The 14,950-nt window shown below is 48.2% G+C and overlaps 1 protein-coding gene across 4 annotated transcripts in view; it reads left to right on the forward strand.

Annotated features, from left to right (window-relative positions):
- pcmtl (l-isoaspartyl protein carboxyl methyltransferase, like) overlaps nt 1-14,950 on the forward strand; it is a 30,748-nt gene that overhangs the window by 15,424 nt on the left and 374 nt on the right. For all 4 annotated transcript variants that reach the window (XM_041215323.1, XM_041215322.1, XM_041215320.1 and 1 more), the window contains exons 3-8: nt 2,662-2,766; nt 3,669-3,700; nt 9,161-9,265; nt 9,774-9,894; nt 10,222-10,307; nt 14,012-14,181. In XM_041215323.1, the coding sequence (XP_041071257.1) occupies nt 2,662-2,766; nt 3,669-3,700; nt 9,161-9,265; nt 9,774-9,894; nt 10,222-10,307; nt 14,012-14,181 (619 nt within the window). The remainder of the gene's footprint in view (nt 1-2,661; nt 2,767-3,668; nt 3,701-9,160; nt 9,266-9,773; nt 9,895-10,221; nt 10,308-14,011; nt 14,182-14,950) is intronic.

The following is a 14,950-nucleotide window of genomic DNA, read 5'->3' on the forward strand; positions in this document are numbered from 1 at the left end:
TCAAACACTGACCACACACCCAGACCCTGATCGCACACAATGACAGACACTGATCAAACACTGACCACACACCCAGACCCTGATCGCACACAATGACAGACACTGATCAAACACTGACCACACACCCAGACCCTGATCGCACACAATGACAGACACTGATCAAACACTGACCACACATCCAGACCCCAATCGCACACAGTGACCACACACACAGACCCCGAACGCACAGAGTGACCACAGACACAGACCCTGATCACACACAGTAACCACACACCCAGACCCCGATCACACACAGTGATCACAGACACAGACCCTGATCAAACACTGACCACACACCCAGACCCTGATCGCACACAATGACAGACACTGATCAAACACTGACCACACACCCAGACCCTGATCGCACACAATGACAGACACTGATCAAACACTGACCACACACCCAGACCCTGATCGCACACAATGACAGACACTGATCAAACACTGACCACACATCCAGACCCTGATCGCACACAATGACAGACACTGATCAAACACTGACCACACATCCAGACCCTGATCGCACACACCAATACTGATCTCACAGAGTCATCTCAGACACAGACCCTGATCTCTCAGAGTGACTGTGCACACAGACCATGATCTCGTACTGTGCCCACGCGCACAGAAGCTGATCACACACACATCCTGATCAAGCACATTGACCATACTCACAGACCATGATCACCCATACTGGCCACATGCACAGATGCTGATCACACAGAGTGATCATTCGCACAGACCCTCATTACACGCACACATCACACACAAGTGATGCTGATCGTACACACGCAGGGACCACACACAGACCCTGATCACAAAGAGTGACCACACACACAGGCCCTGATTTCACACACAGACCACATACATGCACTTTGATCAAACACACTGACCACATACACATGGACCCTGATCACACACAGTGACCACACACACTGAGCCTGATCACGCACAGACCCTGATCACACAGTGATTACACAGACAGACCTTGATCACACAGAGTGACACCACACACAGACCCCGAACACAAGAGTGACCAGTTCTTGAATACACACACACAGTGACTACACAGACACTGATCATACACACAGAGTGAATACACACACACCTTGATGACAAAGAGTGACCACATACACAGACCCTGATTGTGCAGTGACCACACACACACCATGTTTGCACAGAGTGAACACATACACTGACTCTGATCAAACAGAGTGACCACACACACAGACCCTGATCTCATACACTGACCATACAAGCAGACCCTGGTCACACAGTGATTACACACCAGACCTTGATCACACAGAGTGACCCCACAAAGAGATCCTGATCTCACATACATGGACTCTAATTGAACACACTGACCACACACACAGTTCCTGAATACACACACACACAGTGGTTACACAGACACTGATCATATGCACACAGTGACCACACACAGTCCCTGATCACAAAGAGTGACCATACACACACACCCTGATCTCACACACAGACCACACACACAGACCCTGATCTCACAGAGTGACCACACACACAGACCTTGATCTCACAGAGTGACCACACATACAGACCTTGATCTCACAGAGTGACCACACACACAGACCCTGATCTCACAGAGTGACCACACACAGACCCTGATCTCACAGAGTGATCACAACACACAGACCCTGATCACGATCACTGACCACACACAGACCCTGATCTCACAAACACGCACACGTACACACACATGCACGCACATACCCTGATCACACAGAGTGACCACACACAGAGTGACCACACACACACAGACCCTGATCACAAACACTAACCACACACACACACACACACACACACACAGACTCTGAACACACATAGACCCTGATCACACAGAGTGACCCCACACACAGACCCGATTACACAGAGTGACCACACACACAGACCCCAGTCTCACAGAATGACCACATACATAGTCCCTGGACACACAGAGCCAGCACATTTCCAGACCCTGATCACACACAGGCCCTGATCACACAGAGTGAGCACACGCTCAGACCCTGATCACACACCGTGACCACACACAGGCCCTCATCACACACACTGACCACACGCCAATCGTGAGTCGTGGTCCCTCCTGCTGGTGGCACAGATGAATAGCCTTATCCTGAGATTGACTGATGTTTTTTGCCTGCCAACGAAAAAACAGCGTGTGTAGGTACATTAACCAGTTGTTTGTAATTTGAGAGCAGGACATCAAACTCCTTCCCATTTATCTGAACACAGTGAGAGCCCTGTGAGTATTCCTGTAATTCCAGTCTATTTGAAGTACTTGGGGCTATGGGGATACTTGGGTGCACTGTGATAATAGAGTGACCTTATTACATCACCAGTTGATTTCTCACCTCTGACCCTTTAGCTGTCCACGTGTTATAAAGAACAAAGAACAAAGAAAAGTACAGCACAGGAACAGGCCCTTCGGCCCTCCAAACCTGCGTCGATCACATTGCCCGTCAACTAAAATATTTTGTACTTCCGGGGTCCGTATCCCTCTATTCCCATCCTATTCATGTATTTGTCAAGCTGCCTTTTAAACACTTATATTACCTTCAGTAACCCGCAGTATTTTTCTCCTCTCTATAGAAAATGGTGTGATTCACTCTCCACGAGTGTTTGAGGCTATGATGGCTACAGACCGGGCCCTATACTGCAGCACTAACTCGTACATGGATTCCCCACAGCCTATTGGTGAGTGGTTTTCCCAGTCAGGGTACCTGCTTCATAAAACCTAGTTGTCAGTTCTTCTGGTGTAACTGAGTTTGAGGGGTCAGGAGATCCGGGGATTGTTAGAGAGAGGGCCTGACATGTGCCTGGGCAGGATTTCAGTAGAGGGGCTGACACAAAACATAGGCCGGGATTTTCCGGCTGGGCCATTGGCGGGCAATTTTGCGGGCGCTACTGGAAAATTTAGTTAACTTTTGACTGCCCTCCAAATTTTCCTGTCCCAGCTGTGATGATGCCCGCCGCTGGTGGGGCCGGACAATCGCACCATAGAATCTGTGAGATTGCTGAGAGGTGAGAGCCACTCTTCCAGTGGGCTCTCGCTTGGACACTTGTGTGTGTTAGGGTGAACAGGATTGAGTTGAGAGGAGTCCTTACCCAGGGCTGACATTTACTGCTTTGGGTGAGATACAGGGCCAGTTACCATACATGGAAGGGCAACCCCAGCGGGAGTAAGCCTCCGCAACAGGCATCTATATGTTCCCAACGGTAATACACCCTTATCCATTAACTCGAACCTCTCCTATTCAGCTCCTGCTCTAATCAGTGTACTGTTCCTATGTTTTGGTGCAATAATAGAATCGAACCTTACAGTCAGACTTTAAATATATATATATGTGTGTATAAAACAATCAGACTTCAGCTCCTATTCCTCAGGATGTTTTGTGTATATTTACAGTCTGACTGTAGTTCCTGCCCCTCAGGGTGTGTGTATGTTTACAGTCAGACTGCAGCTCTTGTTCCTTGGGGTATCTATGAAAATGCAGTCACACTTCAAGACCTCTACCACAGGTTATGTGTTACTGCATCTACAGGAATCTATCACTTGTGTATATCTTGTAACCTTGGCTCCCTTTCTTTCTCTGTAGGTTACCAGGCGACTATTAGTGCACCCCACATGGTAAGTGGTGAGCAAACCCTCTGTGTATCTGTTTAGCTTGTACCAGATTCTACTGTGCTGTGTGAAGCCCATTTGCTACCATGTTGCCCAATTAGAGGCATGTGTTATCCATAGGGAATGGTTGTATTGGGAAACAGCTCAAGATGTGGCGACAGTGTGTGTGTGTGTGGCTCTGTGGGTTATTCTCACTGAACCAGGAAACCTGGGTTTTCTGCTCAGAGACTTTGAACTATGAATGGCTGAATGTTCAGGAATGAAGCCTCTAAATTCCTGCAAGGAACACATCAGATGGGTTCTGCTGGCTGTGCAGGAGTGGAATAGCTGCAGGGAGCCCATATATTGTCCTTGGACATGGATGTAAATCCATTACAACCCTACTCAAAGTGGTAATGCAGACTTGAGCAGAATTAAGGCAACACTGTAATCCTAATCAAAAACAAAAACAGAATTACCTGGAAAAACTCAGCAGGTCCGGCAGCATCGGCGGAGAAGAAAAGAGTTGACGTTTCGAGTCCTCATGACCCTTCGACAGAACTTGAGTTCGAGTCCAAGAAAGAGTTGAAATATAAGCTGGTTTAAGGTGTGTGTGTGGGGGGCGGAGAGAGACAGAGAGAGAGAGAGAGGTGGAGTGGGGGTGTGGTTGTAGGGACAAACAAGCAGTGATAGAAGCAGATCATCAAAAGATATCAACAACAATAGTACAAAAGAACACATAGGTGTTAAAGTTAAAGTTGGTGATATTATCTAAACGAATGTGCTAATTAAGAATGGATGGTATTGCACTCAAGGTATAGCTCTAGTGGGGGTGGGGAGAGCATAAAAGATGTGTAAAAAAAAAAAATAAATTTTTTTTTCTCTTTTCTTTATAATGGAAATAGGTGGGAAAAGGAAAATCTATATAATTTATTGGAAAAAAAAGAAAAGGAAGGGGGAAACAGAAAGGGGGTGGGGATGGGGGAGGGAGCTCACGACCTAAAGTTGTTGAATTCAATATTCAGTCCGGATGGCTGTAAAATGCCTAGTCGGAAGATGAGGTGCTGTTCCTCCAGTTTGTGTTGGGCTTCACTGGAACAATGCAGCAAGCCAAGGACAGACATGTGGGCAAGAGAGCAGGGTGGAGTGTTAAAATGGCAAGCGACAGGGAGGTTTGGGTCATTCTTGCGGACAGACCGCAGGTGTTCTGCAAAGCGGTCGCCCAGTTTACGTTTGGTCTCTCCAATGTAGAGGAGACCACATTGGGAGCAACGAATGCAGTAGACTAAGTTGGGGGGAAATGCAAGTGAAATGCTGCTTCACTTGAAAGGAGTGTAATGTTTTGGCCCCTTTGAACATGCATCCAGCAGAATTTAGCTGCTTTCTTCTGCCCACAATGTTCAATTTGGCTGCCTGCTTCTGGTTCAATGCTGATGCATTTCATGCCATTTAGGGCTGCTGCACATCAGTAATTGGAGGCCTGACCTGTGGTAAATGGAACATGTGTGGGAGGGACAGGTGACTTTAGCCCTATGGTTCCCAAAGATCTCTACCACTGGGATTCCCCCACCTCATGTCTGGGTCTGCTGTAGACTCATTGATGGAGATTGATTACAGTGGTTAACCAACAACTCCATTATTTTTGTATAATGTGATTAATGGGATGATTTTTCTTCACCTAGCATTTCCTGTCTTCCAATTGTCTCAACAACCCTCCATGATATATCAGAATAATGAACAGAATACCTGACACAATTTCCTGACGGACTCCTGTGACAGGCAGCCAGTGAAGGTGTGCTTGGCCTGGATATCCCCTGATATTTCATGGTTGGTTTTGCAGGATGAAGGAAGGTGTGCCAGGGAGATTGGCAGACACCTCAGCTAGATTAGCCAACAACTGTATATGCGGAAGTTGTTTGTCAGTGTCTCAAGAGCTCTGCAGAACAGTTGCAGAACTGGTCTGTCTGCTGCAAGGATACCTGTAGCCCATAATGCAGCTTAGACATGGCACTGAGAGTGGCTATGAAGATCACCTCAGCCCCAACCTTATTTTTTTTATTCTTTTATTCTACACTGAGCCATTAAAACACTCAGGTACAGGATGGGTTAGATATTAATAAAGTCCCCTTTACACTTTGCTAATTTGATGAGCTCCCAATGCTGTCCCAGTTTATTCTTTGAATGCCAGTTCTGTGGCCTCTCTTGTGAGACATTGGGGTAATGTTGATTGACAGCCTTGCAGTCAGGGTCCCCAGGGTGACAAGATAGTATTAAATAACAGCCTTGCAGCCAGAGTCCCTGATGTGACAGAATAATGCTGAATACTCTAATACCCAGACACTGAGTTAGAAAAAGAGAGTCAGTGAGAATGACCTGTGCTGGCTCCCTGTGTGCAGCTGCAGCTGCCTCTCCACACCAACCACACATACCCTCCCCTACAACCCCACTGCGGTCATTGATTCTGGAACTGTAGGGATACATCATAATACAGTAAAGCAATCAAGTCAGAGGGAGTACAGCTGCATTAAGTTTCAAGAGAGTAAGGCAAGGTTGGATGGCCGCTAATTTAATGCCAGGTAAAACGGATGAGTTAAGGGTGAGGATTGACATGTAGAATTGTGATATAGTAGCCATCACTGTGGTGTGGTTGAGGGAGGGGCAGGATTGGCAGCTCAATATTCTGGGATATAGAATATTCAGGCGAGACAGGGGAGGGGGTAAAAGAGGAGGAGGCATTGCATTATTATTTAAGGGGTCAGTTACTGCAGTAAGGAGAGATGATATCTTGGAGGCGGCTTTGAATGAAGCTTTGTGGGTAGAGCTTAGCAATAACAAAGGGCCAGCCACATTGTTAGGTATTTATTATAGACCCCCAGATAGTCAGCAGGAAATTGAGGAGCAAGTATGTGCACAATTTGCAGAGGTGTGTAAAACAATAACAATAGGGTAATCATATTAGGTGATTTCAATTGTCCCTATATTAATTGGGATAAACATAGTGTTAAGGACTTGGATGGAGTGGATTTCTTTAAATGTGTACAGGAGAACTTTTTAGGTCAATATGTAGAGGGTCCAACAAGGGATGGCGCAGTGCTGGACCTAATTCTGAGGAATGAAGCCAGACAGGTGGCTGAGGTGGTGGTGGGGGAGCATTTTAGTGATAGCGATCACAACATGGTACAGTTTAAGTTTGTTATGGACAAAGAAATAGACAAGTTGCAAAAAAATGTTTTGGATTGGGGGAGAGTGGATTTTAGTAAAATATGGCAAGATCTGGCTAAGGTAAACTGGGAACAGCTACTTGTGGGGAAATCTACAGAGGAGCAGTGGGGGGTGTTCAAAAAGGAAATGGGGAGGGTACAAGCTCAACATGTTCCCTCTAGGGTGATAGGAAGGAGTAACAAGCCCAGAGAATCAGGGATGACCAGAGATATCCAGGTTACAATGAGAAGGAAAAGAGAGGCTTTTAGCAGGTACAAGGGAAGCAAATCAGCGGAGACATTAGTGGAGTACAGAAAGTGCAGGGTGGAGCTTAAGAAAGCAATTAGGAGAGCAAAGAGGGGATTATGAGAAAGCTCTGGCTGGTAAAAGTAGGGAAAATCCCAAGATATTCTATAAGTATATCAATGGGAAGAGGATAACCAGGGAAAGAGTAGGGCCTATAAGGGACCAAGGGGGCAATCTATGGATGGAGCCAGAGGACATCGCTAGAGTGTTGAATGAATACTTCACATCCGTCTTCACCCAAGAGAATGAGGATGAAGGTATCGAACTCGGGGAGAGAGACTGCAAGATTCTTAAGCAAATTGATATAGGGAGTGACAAGGTATTGGAGGTGTTGGTAGGCTTAAAAGTGGACAAATCTCCAGGTCCAGATGATTTGTGTCCCAGACTGCTGAGGGAGGCAAGGGAGGAGATCGCAGGGGCTCTGACCCAAGTTTTTAATTCCTCTCTGGCCATGGGGGAGGTGCCAGAGGACTGGAGAACAGCAAATGTGGTTCTGCTATTTAAGAAGGGTTGTAGAGATAAGCCAGGGAACTACAGACCAGTGAGTCTCACGTCAGTGGTAGGGAAACTATTGGAGAAAATTCTGAAGGAGAGAATCTATATCCACTCGGAGAGGCAAAGTTTGATCAGGGATAGTTAGCATAGCTTTGTCAGAGGGAGGTCATGCCTAACAAATTTGATTGAATTTTTTGAGTAGGTGACCGGGTGTTTAGATGAGGGTAGTGCAGTTGATGTAGTTTATATGGATTTCAGCAAAGCCTTTGACAAGCTCCCACATGGGAGACTTATAAAGAAGGCAAATGCACATGGGATACAGGGTAATTTGATAAGGTGGATTCAAAATTGGCTTAGTTGTATGAGACAGAGGGTGATGACAGAGTGACTGGAAGCCAGTGTCCAGTGGCATACCACAGGGATCTGTGCTCAGTCCCCTATTATTTGTCATTTATATAAGCGACATAGATGACTATGTGGGAGGTAGGATTAGTAAGTTTGGGGATGACACAAAGAATGGCCGGGTGGTTAATAATGAGGTTGAGTGTCTTGGACTACAGGAAGATGTAGACGGGATGGTCAAATGGGCAGATAAGTGGCGGATGGAATTTAACCCTGAAAAATGTGAAGTGTTATACTTTGGAAGGTGTAATTTGACAAGGAAGTATTCAATGAACAGCATGACACTAGGAAGTTCTGAGGAACAAAGGGACCTTGGCATTTGTGTCCATAGATTTCTGAAGGTGGAGGGGCATGTTAGTGGGGTGGTGTAAAAAGGCATTTGGGACACGTGCCTTTATCAATCGAGGCATAGATTACAAAAGTGGGGAGGTCATGTTGGAGTTGTATAGAACCTTGGTGAGGCCTCAGCTGGAGTACTGTTGCCACATTATAGGAAGGATGTGATTGCACTGGAAGGTGTGCAGAGGAGATTCACCAGGATGTTGCCTGGGCTGAAACATTTAAGTTATGAAAAGAGGTTCGATAGACTTGGGTTGTTTTCGTTGGAGCAGAGAAGACTGAGGAGCGACCTGATCGAGGTGTACAAGATTATGAGGGGCATGGACAGGGTGGATAGGGAGCAGCTGTTCCCCTTAGTTGAAGGGGACCCGAGTGGACATAAGTTCAAGGTGAGGAGCAGGAGGTTTAGGGGGGATGTAAGGAAATCTTTTTTACCCAGAGGGTGGTGACAGTCTGGAATGTGCTGCCTGGGACGGTGGTGGAGGCGGGTTGCCTCACATCCTTTAAAAAGTACCTGGATGAGCACTTGGCACATCATAACATTCAAGGCTATGGGCCAAGTGTTGGTAAATGAGATTGGGTAGGTAATTCAGGCGTTTCTCACATGTCGGTGCAGACTCGATGGGCCTCTTCTGCACTGTGTGATTCCGTGATTCCGTATTACTGTGCCTTTCCCAGCGTAGCCCAGCTTTGTCTCTGTATAAGTTTTGTTGCTGAATTTGCTGCATTTCCCTCTGTTTCCAGCACGCACATGCGCTGGAATGTCTGAATAATCATCTGCATGAAGGGGCTCATGCTCTGGATGTGGGATCAGGAAGTGGCTACCTGACTGCCTGCATGGCCAGAATGGTGAGTGAAAGTTGCTGGTCACCTAGACAATGGCTATCATTGGTCAGAGGAAACACCAGTGTAGTTTGGCCTTCCTCTGGTGGAACTCTGTGGCCCTTGCTGCCATGCAGCTTCTGTATCTGGTCTGGGCTAAGTGCTTTGAAGAGAGCTGCAGCTAGCCTCAGTTCCCCAGGGTGAGGGAGGGACACCTGTTCCTTGTGACCCATCTATATTCGAGCAGCCTCACCACCTTCAGAGACTTGACCCTCACCTGAGGAAGGGACAGCTGAGTAAGTGTGCCTATTATTCCTTTGGATCTGTCCCTCAGATATAAGCCGCGGGATGGGCGGGGTGGGGGGCGGGAATGGGGGTGGTGGTCAGCATTGATCCAACAGCTGCTGGAATCTTTATCTGCTAGGCAGTAAGAGTGTGTGAGACGAATCGATTTTATGTGGTGCTGTACGACTGGATTGTTGAGGTTGGGAGTTTATGTTTACCATTGGACATCCCTTCTGCTCTCTATTCACAGGTGGGTCCAACAGGGATGGTGGTCGGAATCGATCACATCCCGGAATTGGTGGAACAATCTATTCACAATGTGCAGTCGGACAATTCTACACTGCTCAGCTCGAACCGGCTCACACTGATTGGTATGTGATGGGGGAAGGATTGGTGTGTTGGGGAGGGCCAGAGAGGCCAGTGTTATGTGTGGGGGAGGGTGGAGAATGCAGGGAAAGGGGGGCGCATACATAGGACACATGGTAAGGTCATTGTGAGAAGAATGGGGGAAGGTTTGGGGGAGAGGAGAGAAGTCGCAGGAATGTGGAGGGGGCAAGGAGGCAGTGAAGGGCAGTGCCTCGTTGACTAGATCCACTTGGAGAAGGGCACTGGAGCTGATGCAACTGTTGTGAAACAGGAGAGGACTAAATCATGGAACAAGTTGCAATATTCACTCCTCACAAACCTTTCTCTTTCAGTGGGAGATGGCCGGCTTGGGTACCCAGATGGAGCGCCCTATGATGCCATTCATGTGGGTGCGGCTGCAGTTGTAGTTCCTCAGAACGTAAGCAAGTCTCTGTTTCTGGAATCTTCTAAACCTTGTGTTAGAAATGCTCTATGACCGTCCAGAAGTAGCAAGGAGAATTTAACTGTATCAACCTCACAACCCTTGTTAACAGAAAGTGTTTTGACTCCAGTGGAGAATTTAGTGAAGACATAAAACATATTGGGATACTGAGAAGGCCAACAGAGGAAGTTGTAACTTATATAACATAGTGTTCTATGTTTGGAGTAATTCGCGTGTTAAAAAAGTATTTTTTTTTTTGAGATGGCAGCCATGGCTCTGTGGTCAGCACTCTTGTTCCCCCAAGGCAGAAGGTTGTGGGTTCAAGTCTCACTTCAGAGACTGAGCACAAAACCTAGGCTGACACTCCAGTGCCAGTACTGAGGGAATCCTGCACTCAGATGGGCATTGAATCGAGGCCCGGCTTTCCTCTTTATCAAATGTCCTCTCATTGATATAAATGATCCCATGGCACTATTGGAGGAAGAGCAGGGCAGAAGCGCAGAGGGGAGCAAGGGCATGGAGTGTACTCTGGTTGGGAGACACCAATGTTCTTCTCGGTAGCACCATCACTGAAGAAGAGAAAAATCTATTTGACCCCATCCTCATCAATCTATCTGTAGCAGATGCATCTGTCCATGACAGTATTGATGGAGTGACCACTGCACAGTCCTTTTGGAGACCAAGTTCAGTCTTCATCCTGATGACACCCTCCATTGTGTTGTGTGGTACTACCAGAACATATCTAGCTATTCAAAACTGAGGCATTGTGGGCCATCATCAGCAATAGAATTTTATTCTTCCACAATCTATAACCTCATGGCCTGGCATTTCCCTCACTCTACCATTATCATTAAGTCAAGGGATCAACCCTGGTTCAATGAGGAGTGCAGGACAGCATGCCAGGAGTAGCACCAGGCGTACCTAAAAATAAGGTGGCAACCTGGTGAAGTTACAACACATGACTACATGCATGCTAAACAGCGGAAGCAGCATGCAGTAGAAAGAACACAAGCTGTTCAAGATCAGGTACTATACTGGTATCTATGCAACAAAGTGAGGAATTGCCTGGGAATGTCCTATCCACAATGAGCAGAACAAATCCAGTCTGGCCAGTTACTGCCACATCAGCCTTCTCTCAATCAGCAGTGTGATGGAAGGTGTTGTCAACAGTGCTATCAAACAGTGCTTACACAGCAGTAAGCTGTTCAATGATGATCACTTTGGGTCCTGCCAGGACCATTTGGCTCTTTACCTCATTACAGCTTTGGTCTAAACGTGGACAAAAGAGCTGAATTCCAGAAGTGAGCTGTGAGTGACTGTCCTTGACATTAAGTCAACAGTTGACCGAGTGTGGCATCAAGGAACCCTAGCAAAAAAGAAGTAATTAGGAATCAGGGGAAGATCTCTCCAGTGGTTGGAGTCATACTTAGGACAAAGGAAGATGGTTTTGAATGTTCAAAGACATCACTGCAGGAGTTCCTCAAGGTAGTGTCCTTGGCCTAACTATTTTCAACTGCTTCATTAATGACCTTCCTTCCATCATAAGGTCTGAAATGGGGATGTTCACTGGTGATTGCTCAGTACTATTTACAACTCCTCAGATATTGAAGCAGCCAGTGACCATGTGCAGCAAAATCTGGATAACACTCAGGCTTGGGCTGTTAAAAGGGAAATAACATTCATGCCACACAAGTGCCAGGCAATGACCATCTCCAACAGGAGTCAGGATTATGATGGAATACCTTCCAGTGGCCTGATGAGTGCAGCTTCCAACAACAATGAAGAAGCACAACACCACTCAGGACAAATTAACCTGCTTGGTTGGCTATTTCATTGCTGTTTGTGGGACCTTGCTGTACACAAATTGGCTGCTGAATTTCCTGCATTGACTATACTTCAGGGGTACTTCATTGGCATCAATGTGTGGTGCTGTTGATATCCTGATGTGGTGAAAGGCATTATATAAAAGAGTCCTTTATTAATTTATAGCAGCTTCCATTTTTAGTGTACCTGAGAACAGGTTCCTGCCAGTGGGAGAAGCGAGGAGTGATGGTGACAGTGGGATTTTGAGGAGACTCATGAAGGTGGAAGAAGAGAATGAACTGGAGAGTGAGGCTGAGGGAAGGGTGTCCTGGAGAGTGGGGTCAAAAGGGATTTAGGAAGGGGGAGGACGAGTGTCCCAAAGAGAGGGGTTTGGGTGGGTGGGCGATTGTCCTGGAGAGAAGAGCTGGTGGGTGGATTATCCCAGAGAATGGGGTTGAGGGTGTGTCCCCCAGAGAGTGGGGTTGGGGCGGTGTGGCCCAGAGAGTGGGGTTGAGGGTGTGTCCCCCAGAGAGTGGGGTTGGGGCGGTGCGGCCCAGAGAGTGGGGTTGGGGCGGTGCGGCCCAGAGAGTGGGGCTGGGACGGTGCGGCCCAGGGAGTGGGGTTGAGGGGCTGTGGGCGTACTGAAGAGTGGGGCTGGGGAGTGGGATGTGTGTCCAGGAGAATGGGGTTGGTTGGTTATGGGGGGCAGGGTACTGGAAAGCAGGGTTGGGGGAGGGTGATGGTGTGCCCTGGAGAGCAGGATTGGGGGGTGGGTGTGTCCTGGAGAGCAGAGTTGTTTGTGGGGCCGGGTAAGGGCGGGGGGGGTGGGGTGCGGCGGAGAGAGAGAGATGGGTGTGTCCCGGAGAGTGGAGTTCATTGGTTGCAGGGGGCCTAGACAACAGGGTGGTGTATCCCGGAGGGCAGAGTTGGAGGGCAGGGGTTTGGGGGGGTGTGTCCTGGAGAATGGGGCTGGTGGGGGGTGTCCCAGTGAGTGCGGTTGTGGGTCTCCCCAGAAAGCAGGGCTGGGGGTGTCTTGTCCCAGAGAGCGGGTTGTGTGGTGGGGTGGGGTGGGCGTGGGGCAGGGTTATGTATCTCAGAGAACAGGGTGGGATGGGGGGTGGCGTGGGGGAGGGGGGGCGGTGTCGGTGGGGGAGTGGGGGGCAGGGTTGTGCATCTCAGAGAGCGTGGTTGGGTTGGGGGGAAGGCACTGTCAGGATCACCAGTTGATCCAGTCTAATGTGGGCAGAGGCGAAATGATAGGATCTGGTATGGGCACTGTGACTCTGTACTCGTTCTGTTTAACCCCTCAGTCTGATACAGGCACTGTGACTCTGTACTCATTCTAGTACAGGCACTGTGACTCTGTACTCATTCTGTTTAACCCCTCAGTCTGATACAGGCACTGTGACTCTGTACTCGTTCTGTTTAACCCCTCAGTCTGATACAGGCACTGTGACTCTGTACTCGTTCTGTTTAACCCCTCAGTCTGATACAGGCACTGTGACTCTGTACTCGTTCTGTTTAACCCCTCAGTCTGATACAGGCACTGTGACTCTGTACTCGTTCTGTTTAACCCCTCAGTCTGATACAGGCACTGTGACTCTGTACTCGTTCTGTTTAACCCCTCAGTCTGATACAGGCACTGTGACTCTGTACTCGTTCTGTTTAACTCCTCAGTCTGATACAGGCACTGTGACTCTGTACTCGTTCTGTTTAACCCCTCAGTCTGAGACAGCCGCTATGACTCTGTACTCGTTTTAGTACAGGCACTGTGATTTTTGTACTTGTTCTGTTTACCCTTCAGTCTGGTACGGGCACTGTGATTTTGTGCTCGTTATGTTTATTCCTCAAGCTGGTATGGGCACTGTGACTCTGTACTCGTTCTGTTTGTCCCTCAGTTGTTGCATCAGCTGAAGCCTGGTGGTCGTATGGTTGTGCCGGTTGGCGAGAACGGAAGAAGCCAGTCATTGCAGCAGTTTGACAAGATGTGGGATGGAACCATCACCCGCACAACACTGATGGGAGTGATATATGTCCCCTTAACTGACCGGGAGAGGCAGTTAAGAGGGTGCGTTTGTGCAGAGTGGGATGTGTGCGTACTGGAGGGAGGGCGGAACATGTGTGCTTTGGGGGAGCGGTGGGATTGTGTGCATTTGGGGATTGGGTGACTAACCGTCCGTATATTACAGATTGTCCCATATTTTTAATATTTGTCCCATACAAAGTCTCTTCAGGATGCCATTTGTCCTGTATTCCGTAACCACTCCAGACCAGAACTCTGGAATCTGGAAACACCAGTTGGCCAGGAGAATTATCAGCCATCCCCAATTCTCGTGTGCGCCACTTGTGATGCTGCAACAGCCCTGGATGCACTGAATCAATGCAGCTGCTCCTGCCTGCCTGTTGTATGGGGAGAGGGGTTAATTACTCTGTGTCAGGGAAAGAAGAGAGGGGGTTAATTAATGTGTATATTTGGGGGAAGAAGGGGCTAATTATTGTGTGTGATGGGCAGAGAGGGAGAGGGGGCTAATTATTGTGTGTGCGTGTGTGAGGATTGTGAACCGATGGGGATAGGCAGGTAAGTGAGGGGGTGGGGGATTGCGTGCTGGTTGGGTCAGTCAGCCGTTGGGGGATGGTTGGGTGGGTCATTGGGGGAGTTGAGGGTGGGGGGGTGGTCGTGCGAGTTGTGAGCTGGTTGGGGGGAGGGATGGGCGGTACTGATAGGGCGACTCAGTGAGCTGGTGGGGAGGGCAGGGTAATGGGGATTGGGCCAGCCTGTGAGCTGGAGGGTTAGGTGGGTCAGTGAGCCAGTGGGGGCATGGAGAGGTTGGGTCAGT

The sequence above is a fragment of the Carcharodon carcharias genome, chromosome 20, assembly GCF_017639515.1.
Source record: "Carcharodon carcharias isolate sCarCar2 chromosome 20, sCarCar2.pri, whole genome shotgun sequence".
In the NCBI taxonomy this organism is placed as follows: Eukaryota; Metazoa; Chordata; class Chondrichthyes; order Lamniformes; family Lamnidae; genus Carcharodon; species Carcharodon carcharias.